This window comes from Salmo salar, chromosome ssa10, assembly GCF_905237065.1.
Source record: "Salmo salar chromosome ssa10, Ssal_v3.1, whole genome shotgun sequence".
Lineage (NCBI taxonomy): Eukaryota > Metazoa > Chordata > Actinopteri > Salmoniformes > Salmonidae > Salmo > Salmo salar.
The window spans coordinates 42,929,909-42,948,499 of record NC_059451.1 but is presented as its reverse complement, the minus strand read 5'-3'; the positions used below and the strand labels follow the sequence as shown (position 1 = coordinate 42,948,499).

The 18,591-nt window shown below is 42.5% G+C and overlaps 1 protein-coding gene across 1 annotated transcript in view; it reads left to right on the top strand.

Moving 5' to 3' along the window:
• The first annotated feature begins 257 nt into the window (after window positions 1–257).
• Window positions 258–18,591, top strand: part of ddah1 (dimethylarginine dimethylaminohydrolase 1) — a 139,729-nt gene continuing 121,395 nt past the window's right edge. The window contains exon 1 of the mRNA XM_014123372.2: window positions 258–862. Coding sequence (XP_013978847.1) covers window positions 569–862 — 294 coding nt within the window. The 5' untranslated portion in view covers window positions 258–568. The remainder of the gene's footprint in view (window positions 863–18,591) is intronic.

The following is an 18,591-nucleotide window of genomic DNA, read 5'->3' as shown; positions in this document are numbered from 1 at the left end:
TATGGTTATGAAATGTACACATTAATAAAGATTTGCTATTTGAATGAAAAGACTGTGAAACACCCACGTGGCTATAGCCTACATTTTAATAACGGTTTGATTAATGATTATGCACTAGCCTTAACTGACATTATTTTATGTAAAGAGTGTGGTGATTTTGTAACCCATTTGTTCGTCGACGATAGAACGATGTTACAAAGTAATAGAAAGTTGTTACAAAGTAACTGAGCGCCAGCCAGAGCGTCTCAATCTGCTTGTTCTGTTTACGAGCCACATTGTCTGTCACATGTCGGGCTGAGCTGTGGCTTCACGGGGAATCAATACTAGCGGTTACATTCGTTCACGTGATTGTACGTTAATGCGCGTCATCAAACCGTTGTCTCTTGCTTGTTGCCTATTTGAGTTGAGCTGTCAGTTTAGTAAATAAAAAAAGAACCAAAAGAAAAACAAACGAACAAAGCTAAATCAACAGAGAGACACCCACAACATTCGCTCTCATATATTTAGAATAGCCTACTGTTCGAGCTATTTGTTTGAGCAATTTGTGGATAACAACAATCAACGGAACATGGCTGGTGTGATGGCAGATTTTGGTAACTTCACTCACGCCGTTGTTCGAGCTATACCCGTATCCCTTGCCAAAGAGGCACTGAGGATGAACGTTTCGGACGTGGACCTGGAGAAAGCTCAGAGAGAACATGAGGTATACGTCGGGGTTCTGAAGCAGAAACTCGGGCTGGAGGTGATCGAACTCCCCGCCGACGAGTCGCTCCCGGACTGTGTGTTCGTGGAGGATGCTGCTGTGGTTTGCGGTGACACGGCTCTGATCACCAGACCCGGGGCAGAGAGCAGAAGGAAAGAGGTAAATAAAGTATCTATTTATTTTAGAGAAACATGACTCTGTTGACCATGTGCTTATTTCAAGTATGGATCTATAAATCTATGGTCTACTGTTGTCATCTTTGGTTCATAATGCATGGAATATGTATCACTGTCAGCGCCATATCGAGGTCGTATGGCTACAATGTAACGGTAGCCTATACAAAGGAAGGGATATGTGATTAGCCATCATCAGAACGGAAACGCCCTTGGAAAGACGGCCAGATATGGTCACACGAGGACCACTGTCCAACTTAAGTTTTAATTGATGTCCTGATTCCTGGCAGAACACATTTGACTGTTATAACAATAGAGTACATGATGAGCATAGTTCTCTAGCTACATGATATGTGATGGAAAATGCGATTCTTTATAAACACTGTTTTCTACCATAACCTTTGATATGGGTAATACTGACAGCTGTTTAGTCAGATGTGAGTTGTCTACAGATATTAGGTTGTAGTCTGTGATTTCCTGTTTGCGAACAGTACTAGAGCACATTCAGTAATGAGGAGGCATGTGGATGTCATCATCTGACCTGTGAAAATAGATGCATTCATTGAAACAGTCATAATTCCTAGGCAGAGAACTCTTGGCGCAGATTAGTGCAATGCATGCCAGTCCAATCTTTTCCCCATAATAGTAGTATGCCGTATGAGTATGTTCATATTATAAACTACATACCCTCACACCAATAAGTTATGCATGTACAAACAGCAGGCTATGGACAGGGAGGTTTTTACTGCCTGTTTACGTAATCGTGTACCCTAATAAAGAAGACTGAATATTAACAGACTTAACATATTCACAGTATTTATGGCCACCGTGGGCTGCGGACTGACTGTGCGGTTCCATGTTGTCTGTGTGGTGACAGCGTGTTTGACGGTCGGACGGGCTCAGTGAAAGCCTATGTCGTATCGCATCAGTCACCTCTGCTGGGCTCAGATCTGTAAACCTCCTGGTGATCATGATGGCTCTCCACATACAGGACATGTATTGGTCAAAGGTTTGGTCAGCAGGACTATTGTGGATCTGACTAGTGTCTCCATGTAATGTAGGGCTCCCGAGTGGCGCAGCGGTCTAAGGCACTGCATCTCAGTGCAAGAGGTGTCACTACAGACACCCTGGTTTGAATCCAGGCTGTGATTGGGAGTCCCATAGGGCGGCGCACAATTGGCCCAGCGTCGTCTGGGTTTGGCCGGTGTAGGCCGTCATTGTAAATAAGAATTTGTTCTTAACTGACTTGCCTAGTTAAATAAAGGTTACATTTTTAAAAAGGTGTATTGCTGCATGAAATGGAAAAGCTATTGTTTACTTAGAGAGATTTGTGATAATGTAACATTTAGCATTCATGAAGTCTTTATGACCATGCCATAAAGAGTCGTAATGCCCTACCAAGTCTAAGTATTATCGATACATGGTTAGTCACATTGGTGCCGTGACTTGAATCACACAGCTGCTGGGGGTTACAGAGGTTGTGAAGTCTAGCAGAGGTGGATGAGTGAACTATCCTTGAGTTAATAGACCTGAAGACTGGTGTTAGCTTCCAGAGCCCAGCGTTTAGTTCTGTGAGCTACAGTAATCTGCTTTTTAGTGTCCACGGACAACCCGGGTTGGATACACGTGTTTAAAAGCTGTCCGATGCCTCTCACAATAAAAGGTTGTACTAATAAGACTGGATGGATTACAGTTACATTCATAAGAAGGGAATAGTTCAACTTTAAATGCCATCCCCTCTAACCTGGGTTAGAAGAATCAATCGTTATCACGCAACACATTTACTGTTAAGACCTCAGGGTTATTTAACATGCCTCTACAGTCTTTCATGTGGATTCTCTTCCTGTCTTTCCAATGCCAAACAAACAGCTTGTTTTCTCTCTAATTGGCCCAGCCTCTGTCTTCTGATCCCAGAGGTAAATGAGTCCAGCAGCATCAGTAAGGAGCTCATATTATAGCCTATAGGTGTGTGTGTGTCACCGTGGGCGCAGCATTCACTGGTTTAACCAAGCTTTATTGGCTGGGTGATGGGGAAGAAAAGACAGTCTTCTGATCCTTCTCTGTATCCCAGAACCTAGCCCTCTCAGCTAGTCATTTGTGACTGCCACATATACTGGTTAGATGTACTTAACTTCCTATAGACTTCCGGTTTCTACCAGTTTCATCAGTAATAGGAATTTGGCCTAAAATGTGTTTGATAGATTAGTGCTCTGATGAGAGGCACTGTCGAGAGAGAGAGAATCTGACTGCTTGTTGTGTAAGTTATCCTTAAAAGACCAAAGAAGAGAACTTACCATTTGTTTTACTAAGACTGATGAGGACAAAGCCCAAAGGGTTCCTTCGGTTCAGTCCAGAAAGATAATACGATAATAAATCCTGGTCTCATGTAACCCAATGGTGGAAGCTATTTCTACTGTATGCTCTTCACTTCAGAGGTTTTGGTTAGCTTTACCAATATTTTTAGATTAGCTTTACCAAGATTAAACCAGTGGACAATTGGCAGAATGTGTGATCTGGCTTATCCTTGTGAAGTCCAGAGGCTTCTTCAATAAATATCATTTCATTGTAAAATTGGTATATAAAACCCATTACGGTAGTCAATGTGAGATTAATAATCCAAATGGAATCTACTCAAGATAAGGATTAATGGTACCTTTATTCAGGTGTGAAGGTAGATTTAATTTCTTACTGGTACGGACTCCCTGTGTGTGCAAGGTGATACATGCAAACATTTATTTTATAGCCTAGGTGTAATCATAGAATTACTTATAGAATCTCTATTCATTTCACAGGATCTCTGTGGACCTAGTAGTCCTAGTACATTTGTCATATAACTTTTAACATGTATTACCTTTTAATGTAACATAAACACAACCAGTCATGTTTTTATCTGTTTGTAAAACAATCACTTCAAAAAAGCGCTCCTGCAGGCTACCCGCGCGCTTTTGTCCACTCAAAATAATTTCAGTATCCAAACATTGCTCATCTGTTACAAAACACCTACACGTGTATTGTAATGACATTCTGCTATTTTCATTAGGCCTACACTTGTAGCCTGAATTGGTGCATCCATTGCTCTCCACAGTGTCTCGGTATCAGCCACTCATCTCCACTTTAAGAAAATGTAAGAGCGTGTACCACACATTTTTCATGCGGCTGACATGCAGTAATGTTAGATGATGGTGTAATCGTCTATGCTGTAGTTTCTTTGGCATTTTGTGTTAATTATTGTGATTTACGGGTACGGCATACCCCCACTATTTATTTTGTTGGACCGTATTGGCTTACTTTCACACCTGCCTTCAATATATAAAGAAGTCCAAAAGGAATATAAGGTGTTTGTTTGGCAGAGTTCAGGATTTCTGATAACAGACATTGACCTTTGGTTCCTAGCTGTTAATTCTGGTTAGTTATGAACTGGGTGGGTTCACTCAACATTTATCATTTGGAATAAACCATGGGACATTCAGGTGGTACAATAAGTCACCAATACCAGGCCTGGGTCAAATGCATAGTAATCAAATCTGATTATTGAGATATGCTTGATTCAGCTTGGAGTTTGCACTTTTTGGGCTATTACAATAGTTTAATTGTACTGGCATCTGGGCGAACTACATCAAGTGCAGCTCAAATATTCTGAAAGTGTTTGACAAATATATTTGTCCCAGCATGTAAAGGTCTGCTGCAGGCAAAGTTTCCTCTCCCTATGCATCAATTATCACACTATCTTATCTGTTGCGCTTGCATAACTGTGGAGTTTACCCTTCAGTTGGTTTTGGCTATTGGTTACGCAATGGGAGTTGCGTTTGATATGGATTCCCACTGACTCTTCTCTCACAGGGTTGTGTGTCCTTGTGTGCCTGTCTGTGGGTAAACAGCTGATGCGTGTGTGTGACAGGCCAAGGGTTGTGTTAGTTTAATGTAGTCCCCTCTAACAAAGGGTTTCCCTTGTTCTGTGTTCCATGTGTTCTCAGCAACAGAAACAAAACATCACAAGCGTAACAGCGATTCCCTTTTAAAGCCTGTTTCATAAGTAAAGTTTGTTATGATTACTATGATGATGTCTGAAGAGCATAGCCTTCTAATAACAACTAAGTAAAGTTAGACTGCGTTTTTACTGTTTTTCAACTCATTCATTAAAACTTTAACGTTTGCACGCCAGAAGTTGTCACTGTGAACGTACTGTAATCTCCTCACAAGTGCTCATCCTGAATCGGATGGAGTAGAAAAAGTGCACATCTCAAGGCCTCTGTGCAGTAGATTTCATATCAACTGTGAAGCACTATTCAGATGATATTAAGTGTCTGCATGGCTGGGCCCTGTCCAACCCAGCCTAATTAAGAAGTCCTGTCTAAACCAGCCTAATTAAGAAGTCCTGTCCAACCCAGCCTAATTAAGAAGTCCTGTCTAAACCAGCCTAATTAAGAAGTCCTGTCTAACCCAGCCTAATTAAGAAGTCCTGTCTAAACCAGCCTAATTAAGAAGTCCTGTCTAACCCAGCCTAATTAAGAAGTCCTGTCCAACCCAGCCTAATTAAGAAGTCCTGTCCAACCCAGCCTAATTAAGAAGTCCTGTCCAACCCAGCCTAATTAAGAAGTCCTGTCCAACCCAGCCTAATTAAGAAGTCCTGTCCAACCCAGCCTAATTAAGAAGTCCTGTCCAACCCAGCCTAATTAAGAAGTCCTGTCCAACCCAGCCTAATTAAGAAGTCCTGTATGAACCATTAGCTCTGGCAGCAGTAGCAAACATTGAGATAGATTTCTTGGTCAGGGGCCTTATCAATCGATATTGATGGATACTCTCAGTTAAGAGTGCATTAGGATTGTATTACTCATGTGGCTTTCAAACCTCAAGGAATAGTGTGAGTGTGCATGCGTACGTGTGTGTGTGTGTGCAACCGAGCAAGTATGCGTGTGTCGTGTGTGATTGTATATGTTTGTGTGTGTAGTTGAAACCTTCCATGTTGACATCAATGGCCTCGTCAAAGGAGATGTCTTCCTTGGCTCTTATTGACTCTAGCATATTAATTCTACATATTAGTACAAAAAACTGAAGTGACAGTTGAAGGTCAGGGAGGCAACAATTGCCAGAGAGAGCAGACATTAGCTATCAGTAAAACTGATCTACTCTTAATCAAATTCCAATCCCTTATCACTATAATAGGCCATGCCAAAAATATGAATAAATGAATAGTGTGTGATGCGGCTGTTGGCAGAATATCATTCAGAGAAGCTCTTATCTAGAGTAACACTCAGAACTTCTCAATTTCCTGTTTTACTGAGCTTATTAACTCAGCTTATGAGAAGAAAGAAGAACAAAGATCATGGTGGCTCAATTATCCAAACCTGGGATAGTTTAGGCAGAGCAGAGTTGTTTGGGTTGAGTGTTATTATACCCGTAGCTGACTATATCATTTACCATTTGCTCTTTCTTTCATTCTTTCGTTCTCTCTCTTTCTCCTTTTCTTTCTCTCTTTCTTTCTCTCTGTCTCGCTCTCTTTCTCTCTCTCTCTCCATTCAGCAATAAACTGTATGTCAGGTAAATAGTCCCCCCTCCCTCCAGTCTTCTTAAAGTGTTTATCTGTTCCCCTGATGCGGTCTGATGAGCCTGAGTCATCAATCACCTACTCTGCCCCAGCCAGAATACTGCACTCTGATGGTTATTGTTGCTGTCGCTCTAACAGTGAGGCTACGGCTCTTCACATTTAAGGAGACAGAGGAGTCCACACTCCCCTCCGCTAGCCTGATCCCCACCTCTTCAATCTTTATCTGCCATTATTCTCACTGGCGCAATCAGAGTTCATTTAAAAGCCTGTAAACACACTGCAGAGATCAATCAATCAAATGTATTTATAAAGCCCTTCTTACATCAGCTGATGTCACAAAGTGCTGTACAGAAACCCAGCCTAAAACCCCAAACAGCAAACAATGTAGGTGTAGAAGCACGGTGTCTAGGAAAAACTCCCTAGAAAGGGAGATGCTGCTTTCTGCTCTGCGATGGCTCCATATGTGATGGCTGCCTGGCCTGGCCTGCTTGACTGGTGAAGTTCCTCCATCCATGATTCTGTGTTTACCTTTCCTTAAAGGGATACTTCTGGATTTTGGTAATGACTTCCCCAGAGTCAGATGAACTAATGGATACCATTTTTATGTCTCTGCATCCAGTATTAAGGAAGTTCGAGGTAGTTTCTACTCCTCTAGCCAGCACCGTGCCTAAACAGGTGTTCTACTCCGCTAGCTAGCACCTGACCTAAACAGGTGTTCTACTCCGCTAGCCAGCACCTCGCCTAAACAGGTGTTCTACTCCGCTAGCCAGCACCTCCTCTAAACAGGTGTTCTACTCCGCTAGCCAGCACCTCACCTAAACAGGTGTTCTACTCCGCTAGCCAGCACCTCACCTAAACAGGTGTTCTACTCCGCTAGCCAGCACCTCACCTAAACAGGTGTTCTACTCCGCTAGCCAGCACCTCCTCTAAACAGGTGTTCTACTCCGCTAGCCAGCACCGTGCCTAAACAGGTGTTCTACTCCGCTAGCCAGCACCTCGCCTAAACAGGTGTTCTACTCCGCTAGCCAGCACCTCACCTAAACAGGTGTTCTACTCCGCTAGCCAGCACCTCACCTAAACAGGTGTGAGTTTCTTTCGCCTATGGTATACCATAGACTTCCAGTCATTGCACGCTAGCAGTTACCATAGACTTCCAGTCATTGCGCTAACACTAGTTAGCAATTGTGCTAGCGTTAATTAGCTACTTCCTTCAAACTGCATGCAGAGACATACAAATGGTATCCATGAGTTCATCTGACTCTGGGGAAGTAGATAAAGGGCCTTGTTGCCAAAATCTTGAAGTATCCTTTGAATATAGCTCATAACATATAACTTAATAAGGCTAACCATGTGATTACTCACTCTGATAAGATTCATGGGATAGTTGTTATGATGGGTTTATATCCTGTAATTTGTAACATATTGGGGGATGTTACATGCTGTTGTTTATATAGGTGTTTATATTTTTTTATTTAACCTTTATTTAACTAGGCAAGTCAGTTAAGAACAAATTCTTATTTACAATGACGGCCTAGGAACAGTGGGTTAACTGCCTTGTTCAGGGGCAGAAAGACAGATTTTGACCTTGCCAGTTCGGGGATTTGATCCACCAACCTTTTGTTACTGGCCCAACACTCTAACCACTAGGCTACCTACCTCCCCTTATATATGCTTATATAGCTGTTTATATAGCTTTGTGATAGTTCTGTGCCAGTTCTTTTCATATTCACCTAGTTCATGAACAGACACACCTGTAGCCAGAGCCAGACAGTGACCTTTTAATAGCAGGTTAGTACCCGTTTAATATTCAACTGAAAAGACCACAACAACCTCAGTCATAACACAGCCATAATACCACTGAGGTTGTACTTCAGGAAGAGGATGGACAGAGGAAGTCTGCCTCTTCTCCACAGACACAATATCTAAGCCCACTTCTCCAGACCTAATATTTAGGCTCAGGAGCTCTTTATAGTTTATTTATCCCCACCCTGTCCTGCTTTCTTCCTCGGTCATCCGTCACAGCACCATTTACCCCGAGCCAGCCCCAGCGTTCAGCCCCAGCTCCAGACAGCACAGAGGCCTTGTTTTGACTAGACAGGCTGCAGATACAGATTTCCCGCCGCTCTCTAGTTTTATAAGACATCCTGTACTGAATCGACCTGGTTTTCTTCTCGGGGCCGTGACAACCGTGTCTGAAGGAGGTGGGACAGGAGGGGATGGGGTAGGGCTGGCACAATTACCATATAACCATGTAACTGACAGTTATTGATGAAGACCATCAGGAAAATAAAATAACCGTCATAAACATTTTGTTTTTTGGGGGAGGTGACAAACAGCTGACTGAAAATGAGACGTCCGGGCATTCGTGCAGTTGAGTCCGTTTTTGCGGTAACATAAACTCTTAAAAATGTGATGAAACTTTGTAGCTCCTTGCTGAAACAATCAAGGTGTTGTATTATGCCATCATTGACTTTAATGGGGAACTCCGTTCTATTCATTCTATTTCTATGGCAGCACATGCAGTCAGGAGCAGAGGAGAGGTGAAAATTGTGCATTTTAAAAACTGTTATTACGGTGACTAAGTAAAAAAAAAATTACAAAAATTTTTTGCTAGTTAGCTAGCCACCGGAGGACAACGACACAACGAGATGCAACAATTCAACTTTTCTTTCAGAGACGTTTAACTTGTGATTGGATTGGTGAGAACACAAATCCAAACTGGCTTTCATTGACACTTTTTTTCTGGTGCGCAAGGAGCATTCACAGCTGAGCTCACTCAGTTTAGCTCAACGCTGATTGGCTATTATTTTATACTTTTTTTTAATCAAGGGAGGCCAAATGCTAAAATTTATTGGATAGTTTTTTTCCCCTCATCAATCTATGCACAATACCCCATAATGACAAAGCAAAAACAGGTTTTTAGACATTTTTGCAAAAAAATAAATAAATAAAATGAAACTGAAACTGAAAGATCCTCTCAAGCTCTGTCAGGTTGGATGGGGAGTGTTGCTGAACAGCTATTTTCAGGTCTCTCCAGAGATGTTCGATCACGTTCAAGTCCGGGCTCTGGCTGGGCCACTCAAGGACATTCAGAGACTTGTCCCGAGGCCACTCCTGCATTGTCTTGGCTGTGTGCTTAGGGTCGTTGTCCTGTTGGAAGGTGAACCTTTGCCCCAGTCTGAGGTCCTGAGCGCTCTGGAGCAGGTTTTCATCAAGGATCTCTCCGTACATTTCTCTGTTCCTCTTTGCCTCGATCTTGACTAGTCTCCCAGTCCCTGCCGCTGAAAAAACCCCACAGCATGATGCGGCCACCACCATGTTTCACCGTAGGGATGGTGCCAGGTTTCCTCCAGACGTGACGCTTGGCATTCAGGCCAAAGAGTTCAATCTTGGTTTCATCAGACCAGAGAACCTTGTTTCTCATGGTCTGAGAGTCTTTAGGTGCCTTTTGGCAAACTCCAAGCGGGCTGTCATGTGCCTTTTACTGAGGAGTGGCTTCCATCTGGCCACTCTACCATAAAGACCTGATTGGTGGAGTGCTGCAGAGATGGTTGTCCTTCTGGAAGGTTCTCCCATCTCTACAGATTCAATAGACCAACATAGCTACTGTAGTAGGTCAAAGCTGTGCTGGAAAACCATGGTAGAGTATGGAGTAGGCATTATAGTGCTCATGTGAATTTCCTTTCTTTTTCAGTTTCAGACCAATGCCTATTTCTCACTTAAAACACTGTTTTTTGTTTTTCATTTCCATGGTTTTTACACCGGAAGGTGATTTGAAGAGGAACTGCACCTGCTGATTTGGTCTTGTTTTTTGGCTTGCTCCTTAAGAAATGCTGGTGGCCATGACAGAAGCCAAACGTGAGTTGACTTGGAGGTGTGGTTTGATGTTGGTGTGTCCTTGCCAACACCAGGACACACCCATCTGTCAGAACCTTGCCCACAGCTGTTTCCCCCCACTCAATCACAACAAACAAACCTCCTGCAGGTTGAGTTCAATAACTACAGGCAGATGCCGGAAGAAGCTTTTATTTATTTAGTCTTTATTTAATCAGGGAAAACCCATTCATTCATAAGTATGCCCTGATCACAGCAACAACTATCAAATCAACATTTACATTACATTTTAGTCATTTAGCAGACGCTCTTATCCAGAGCGACTTACAGTAGTGAATGCATACATTTCATACATTTTTTTTTTCTTTTTTTTCTCCGTACTGGTCCCCCGTGGGAATCGAACCCACAACCCTGGCGTTGCAAACACCATGCTTTACCAACTGAGCCACACAATATGGAACAAAACAGCAATCAAATGACAGCAAATTACCTTTGAATAGGTCAGTAGCCCACAGAGTAATATGAGAAGAATGCAATTGCAGAATTAATGTACATATTCTAATCTAAGTGTTTTGATAACTTTCAAATGTAGTAACAGATCCATGTAGAATAAACAACCCTTTACATAATACCACAGAAGCAGTGTTCATTTTTCATTGTCATTTCCAGTCGATACAGATACTGTGCATATCGGCATTTTGTTTGGTGGTAATGGGATACCTTGGCAAACATGTCAAAGTGGTCATACCGTCTGTGGCTGTGGCGGTCATGACATTTTGTCATTAACTGACCATTCATGAACATAAACAAGTTTAGCATCTCCAGGCCTCCACGCATAGAAGCTGCAAACAAGCCGCTGATGTGCGCCTTTGGAACATGTACATTTAAAAAAGTATAATAAATCAATTTAATATACACATCACAATAAATACATTATTTATTTTACTCAGGTCTAAAGAAACGTTATGATGAAAAGGAATTTCAGAAGAACAGAATATGAGTTGGCCTACTGTATGTTATCTGGCTATGCTCCATGCCATAGGCTGTAGGCTTGTTCATTTAGCTGACAAGATATGCTTATAAGTCCTTTGCCATTATTTTATATGATATGATTTATAGCAAGAAGAATATAATTGAACTTAGCTGAATAAAAATGAGTGTGCATATGAAGTGGCTATGTTGAGCATAAAAGTGATCATTTCAAACAGGTCCTATACACTAGATTTAGAGTTATTTGCCAACTTTAGTTGTGAATGATACAAACCTTAGAATGTCTTAGAAATCAAAACATAGATGGGCTGCATGATGCACTCTATATAGGCTGTTGATGATTTGAGAAAGTCGCAAAAAAAGCTTGCGCTCTGTTCCTTACCTCAGGCTACACAGCTGTTCTGTCATTAAGTGATCATATTTTCACCCATCAGACTGTTCTCAATTTAATATTGACTTTATTAATATGTCAAATTTGTTCAGATTTAGAGTGGCCCATTATCAAATGGGCAGGAACAGTGGCAGGGGAAAAAAGACAAGTCATCTGTATGCACTCGAATAGCGAATGGAGGCCCTGTGCTTTCCCACCGTTTTTCAATGATACCGGGTAGGCTACTTCGGTTTTACAGCAGAGCTGTGCTTAATATGAGCAGCTGAGAAATAAAAATCACTCCATGCATCAAGCACTGTTTGAGGAGCATGCGCTCGCTGCGCTACAGGTGATATTCCACCCAAACTCTGTATACCATGGACTCTCCAGCCCTGTTCCTGCAGCTAACGAGTGCTTCATTTGGGAAACCAAGTGAAATCTGTAATATGACATCTGAAGAAACAGCATCGCCTAGGGCTATACGTTCTAGAGGTCGATTGATTATGATTTTTCAACGCCGATACCGATTATTGGAGGACCAAAAAAAGCCGATACCGATTAATCGACCGATACTGAATGGACACTTTTTTATTTTAACTTAATATAATACATAAATAAAATGCATTTAGTCTCAAATAAATAAGAAACGTTCAATTTGGTTTAAATAATGCAAAAACACAATGTTGGAGAAGAAAGTAAAAGTGCAATATGTGCCATGTAAAAAAAGCTAACGTTTAAGTTCCTTGCTCAGAACATGAGAACATATGAAAGCTGGTGGTTCCTTTTAACATGAGTCTTCAATATTCCCTGTTAAGAAGTTTTAGGTTGTAGTTATTATAGGACTATTTCTCTTTATACCATTTGTATTTCATATACCTTTGACTATTGGATGTTCTTATAGACACTATAGTATTGCCAGCCTAATCTCTGGAGTTGATAGGCTTGAAGTCATAAACAGCGCTGTGCTTCAAGCATTGCGAAGAGCTGCTGGCAAATGCAGGAAAGTGCTGTTTGAATGAATGCTTACGAGCTTGCTGCTGCCTACCACCGCTCAGTCAGACTGCTCTATCAAATCATAGACTTAATTATAATTTAATAAACACACAGAAATACGACCCTTAGGTCATTAATATGGTCAAATCCGGAAACTATAATTTCAAAAACAAAAGTTAATTTTTTTAGTGAAATTCCGTATTTTATAGAATGGGTGGCAACCCTAAGTCTAAATATTGCTGTTACATTGCACAACCTTCAATGTTATGTCAGAATTATGTAAAATTCTGGCAAATTAATTACGGTCTTTGTTAGGAAGAAATGGTCTTCACACAGTTCGCAATCAGCCAGGCGGCCCAAACTGCTGCATATACCCTGACGAGAATGCGCTTTTGTTAAATCATCACCCGTTTAGCGAAGTAGGCTGTGATTTGATGATGAATTAACAGGCACCGCATTGATTATATGCAACGCAGGACAAGCTAGTTAAACTAGTAATATCATCAACCATGTGTAGTTAACTAGTGATTATGTTAAGATTGATTGTTTTTTTTATAAGATAAGCTTAATGTTAGCTAGCAATTTACCTTGGCTCCTTGCTGCACTCGCGTAACAGGTGGTCAGCCTGCCACGCAGTCTCCTCGTGGATAGCAATGTAATCGGCCATAATCGGCGTCCGATTGTTATGAAAACTTGAAATCGGCCTTAATTAATCGGCCATGCTGATTAATCGGGTCGACCTCTAATACGTTCTCTATCAGACTCGTGGATATACATTTTGGACTGTAGCATAAGGTAACCAGTCCATCCAGTATGCATAATAATACAGTCCATACTCAAAGGCCATAACTCAAATTTGTTTAATTTTTGAGAATCGGCTAGACCAATTATGTACTGAAGACAACTTAAATCAGTTTTGTTTTATGTTTTTCTGCCATGTGTAATATGCGGAAGGCTATGCATTCTATAACAGCACAATCCTAATTTTAATAACATTTTGGGGGGGGGGGCTTGGCTCATAAGCCTGTGAGCCCAAGGAACTTGAAACTTTCCACATTCTCCACTGCGGTCCCGTCGATGTGGATAGGGGGGTGCTCCCTCTGCTGTTTCCTGAAGTACACAATCAGCTCCTTTGTTTTGTTGACGTTGGATGGGACGTTATTTTCCTGGCACCACACTCGCAGGGCCCTCACCTCCTCCCTGTAGGCTGTCTCATCATTTTCAGTAATCAGGCCTACTGCTGTTGTATCGTCTGCAAACTTGATGACTGAGTTGGAGGTGTGCGTGGCCACGCAGTCATGGGTGAACAGAACAGGAACAATGGTGGACATCTTGAAGCATGTGGGGACAGCAGACTGGGATAGGGAGATATTGACTATGGCCGTCTGGGCCGGCACCCTTGAGAGGGTTCACACGCTTAAATGTCTCACTCACGTCGGCCACAGAGGAGGGCCCACAGTCCTTGGTAGCGGGTCGTGTCGGTGGCACTGTGTTATCCTCAAAGTGGGCGAAGAAGGTGTTTAGCTTGTCCCGGAAGCAAGTCGTGGCTGGTTTTCCCTGTGTAGTCCGTGATTATCTGTAGACCCTGCCACATACGTCTCGTGTCTGAGCCGTTGAATTGCGACTCCACTTTGTCTCTATGCTGACGTTTTGCCAGTTTTTTATTTTATTTTTATTTTTACTTCACCTTTATTTAGCCAGGTATGCCAGTTGAGAACAAGTTCTCATTTACAACTGCGACCTGGCCAAGATAAAGCAAAGCAGTGCGACACAAACAACACAGAGTTACACATGGGATAAACAAACGTACAGTCAATAACACAGTAGAAAAATCTATATACAGTGTGTGCAAATGTAGTAAGATTAGGGAGGTAAGGCAATAAATAGGCCATAGTGGCGAAATAATTACAATTTAGTATTAACACTGGAGTGATAGATGTGCAGAAGATGAATGTGCAAGTAGAGATACTGGGGTGCAAAGGAGCAAAAAAATAATAATAATATGGTCCTGAGGTCGTTGGGTGGGCTATTTACAGATGGGCTATGTACAGGTGCAATGATCAGTAAGTTGCTCTGACAGCTGATGCTTAAAGTTAGTGAGGAAGATATAAGACTCCAGCTTCAGTGATTTTTGCAATTCGTTCCAGTCATTGGCAGCAGAGAACTGTAAGGAAAGGCGGCCAAATGAGGAGTTGGCTTTGGGGATGACCAGTGAAATATACCTGCTGGAGCGAGTGCTACGGGTGGGTGCTGCTATGGTGACCCGTGAGCTGAGATAAGGCGGGGCTTTACATAGCAAAGACTTATAGATGACCTGGAGCCTGTGAGTTTGGCGACGAATATGAAGCGAGGACCAGCCAACGAGAGCAAACAGGTCGCAGTGGTGGGTAGTATATGGGGCTTTGGTGACAAAACGGATGGCACTGTGATAGACTACATCCAATTTGCTGAGTAGAGTGTTGGAGGCTATTTTGTAAATGACATCGCCGAAGTCGAGGATCGGTAGGATAGTCAGTTTTACGAGGATATGCTTGGCAGCAAAGGCAAAGTCAGAACCGTCCAGAGTAGTGATGCTAGGCGGGCGGGCGGGAGCAGGCAGCGATCGGTTGAAGAGCATGCATTCAGTTTTACTTGCATTTAAGAGCAGTTGGAGGCCACGGAAGGAGTGTTTAGCATTGAAGCGCGTCTGGAGGTTTGTTAATAGTGTCCAAAGAAGGGCCAGAAGTATACAGAATGGTGTCGTCTGTGTAGCGGTGGATCAGAGAATCACCAGCAGCAAGAGCGACATCATTGATGTATATTGACAAAAGAGTCGGCCCGAGAACTGAACCCTGTGGCACCTCCATAGACTGCCAGAGGTCTGGACAACAGGACCTCCGATTTGACACACTGAACTCTATCTGAGAAGTAGTTGGTGAACCAGGCGAGGCAGTCATTTGAGAAACCAAGGCTATTGAGTCTGCAGATAAGAATACTGTGATTGACAGAGTCGAATGCCTTGGCCAGGTCGATGAAGACGGCTGCACAGTATTGTCTTTTATCGATGGCGGTTATGCTATCATTTAGGACCTTGAGCGTGGCTGAGGTGCACCCATGACCAGCTCGGAAACCAGATTGCATAGCGGAGAAGGTACAGTGGAATTCGAAATGGTCGGTGATCTGTTTGTTAACTTGGCTTTCAAAGACTTTAGAAAGGCAGGGTAGGATAGATATAGGTCTGTAACAGTTTGGGTCTAGAGTGTCTCCCCCTTTGAAGAGGGGGATGACCGCGGCAGCTTTACAATCTTTAGGGATCTCAGATGATACGAAAGAGAGGTTGAACAGGCTAGTAATAGGGGTTGCAACAATTGCGGCGGATCATTTTAGAAAGAGAGGATCCAGATTGTCTAGCCCAGCTGATTTGTAGGGGTCCAAATTTTTCAGCTCTTTCAGAACATCAGATATCTGGATTTGGGTGAAGGAGAAGTGGGGGAGGCTTGGGCAAGTTGCTGCGGGGAGTGCAGAGCTGTTGACCGGGGTAGGGGTAGCCAGGTGGAAAGCATGGCCAGCCATAGAAAAATGCTTCTTGAAATTCTCGATTATCGTAGATTTATCGGTGGTGACAGTGTTTCCTAGCCTCAGTGTAGTGGGCAGCTGGGAGGAGGGGCTCTTATTCTCCAAGGACTTTACAGTGTCCCAGAACTTTTTGGAGTTTGTGCTACAGGATGCAAATTTATGTTTGAAAAATCAAGCCTTTTTACTTTCCTAACTGCCTGTGTATTTTGGTTCCTAACTTCCCTGAAAAGTTGCATATTGCAGGGGCTCTTCGATGCTAATGCAGTATGCCACAGGATGTTTTTGTGTTGGTCAAGACCAGTCACGTTTGGAGTGAGGGGCTATATCTGTTCTTAGTTCTACACTTTTTGAATGGGGCATGCTTATTTATGATGGTGACGAAAGCACTATTAAAGAACGACCAGGCATCCTCTACTGACAGAATGAGGTCAATATCCTTCCAGGATACCCAGGCCAGGTCGATTAGAAAGGCCTGCTCGGTGAAGTGTTTTAGGGAGCGTTTGACAGTGATGAGGGGTGATCGTTTGACCGCAGACCCATTACGGACGCAGGCAATGAGGCAGTGATCGCTGAGATCCTGGTTGAAGACAGCAGAGGTGTATTTAGAGCGTGACCGTGTTTATGGATTTAGGATTGTACCTGGTAGGTTCCTTGATAATTTGTGTGAGATTGAGGGCATCTGGCTTAGAATGTAGGACAGCCGGGGTGTTAAGCATATCCCAGTTTAGGTCACCTAACAGTACGAACTTTGAAGGTAAATGGGGGGCAATTCATTCACATAAGGGGTCTATAACAAGTGGCAATAGTGAGAGACTTATTTCTGGGAAGGGGGATTTTTAGAAATTGAAGCTCAAACTGTTTGGGCGCAGACAAGGATAGCATTACAGAACTCTGCAGACTATCTCTGCAGTAGATTGGCAGTCCTATCTTGGCGGAAAATGTTGTAGTTGGGGATGGAAATTCCAGGATTTTTGGTGGCCTTCCTAAGCCAGGATTCAGACACGGCTAGGACATCAGGGTTGGTGGAGTGTGCTAAAGCATTGAATTAAACAAAGTTAGGGAGGAGGCTTCTGATGTTAACATGCATGAAACCAAGTCTTTTACAGTTACAGAAGTCAACAAATGATAGCGCCTGCGGAATAGGAGTGGAACTGGGGGCTACAGGGCCTGGATTAACCTCTACATCATCAGAGGAACAGAGGAGGAGTAGGATAAGGGTACGGCTAAAGGCTATAAGAACTGGTCGTCTAGTGTGTTGGGAAACAGAGAATTAACCTCTCTAGGGAAGGTGGGACGAAATCGTCCCACCTACGTAACAGCCAGTGGAATCCTGTGGCGCGTTATTCAAATACCTTAGAAATGCTATTACTTGAATTTCTCAAACATATGACTATTTTACACCATTTTAAAGACAAGACTCTCGTTAATCTAACCACACTGTCCGATTTCAAAAAGGCTTTACAACGAAAGCAAAACATTAGATTATGTCAGCAGAGTACCCAGCCAGAAATAATCAGACACCCATTTTTCAAGCTAGCATATAATGTCACATAAACCCAAACCACAGCTAAATGCAGTACTAACCTTTGATCTTCATCAGATGACACGCCTAGGACATTATGTTATACAATACATGCATGTTTTGTTCAATCAAGTTCATATTTATATCAAAAACCAGCTTTTTACATTAGCATGTGACGTTCAGAACTAGCATACCCCCCGCAAACTTCCCGTGAATTTACTAAATTACTCACGATAAACGTTCACAAAAAACATAACAATTATTTTAAGAATTATAGATACAGAACTCCTCTATGTACTCGCTATGTCCGATTTTAAAATAGCTTTTCGGTGAAAGCACATTTTGCAATATTCTAAGTAGATAGCCCGGCATCACAGGGCTAGCTATTTAGACACCCACCAAGTTTAGCCCTCACCAAAGTCAGATTTACTATAAGAAAAATGTTATTACCTTTGCTGTTCTTCGTCAGAATGCACTCCCAGGACTTCTACTTCAATATCAAATGTTGGTTTGGTTCAAAATAATCCATAGTTATGTTCAAATATCCTCTGTTTTGTTCGTGCGTTCAAGACACTATCTGAAGTGTAAAGAAGGGTGACGCGCCCGACGCGTTTCGTGACAAAAAATGTCTAAATATTCCATTACCGTACTTCGAAGCATGTCAACCGCTGTTTAAAATAAATTTTTATGCATTTTTCTCGTAAAAAAGCGATAATATTCCGACCGGGAATCTGTGTTTTAGTACAAAGAGAGAGAAAATAAAAACATGGGGTCGCCTCGTACACGCACCTCAGTCTCATTGTCCTCTGATAGACCACTTACCAAAGGCGCTAATGTTTTTCAGCCAGGGGCTGCCTCGACATCATTCAGCTTTTTCCCGGGTTCTGAGAGCCTATGGGAGCCGTA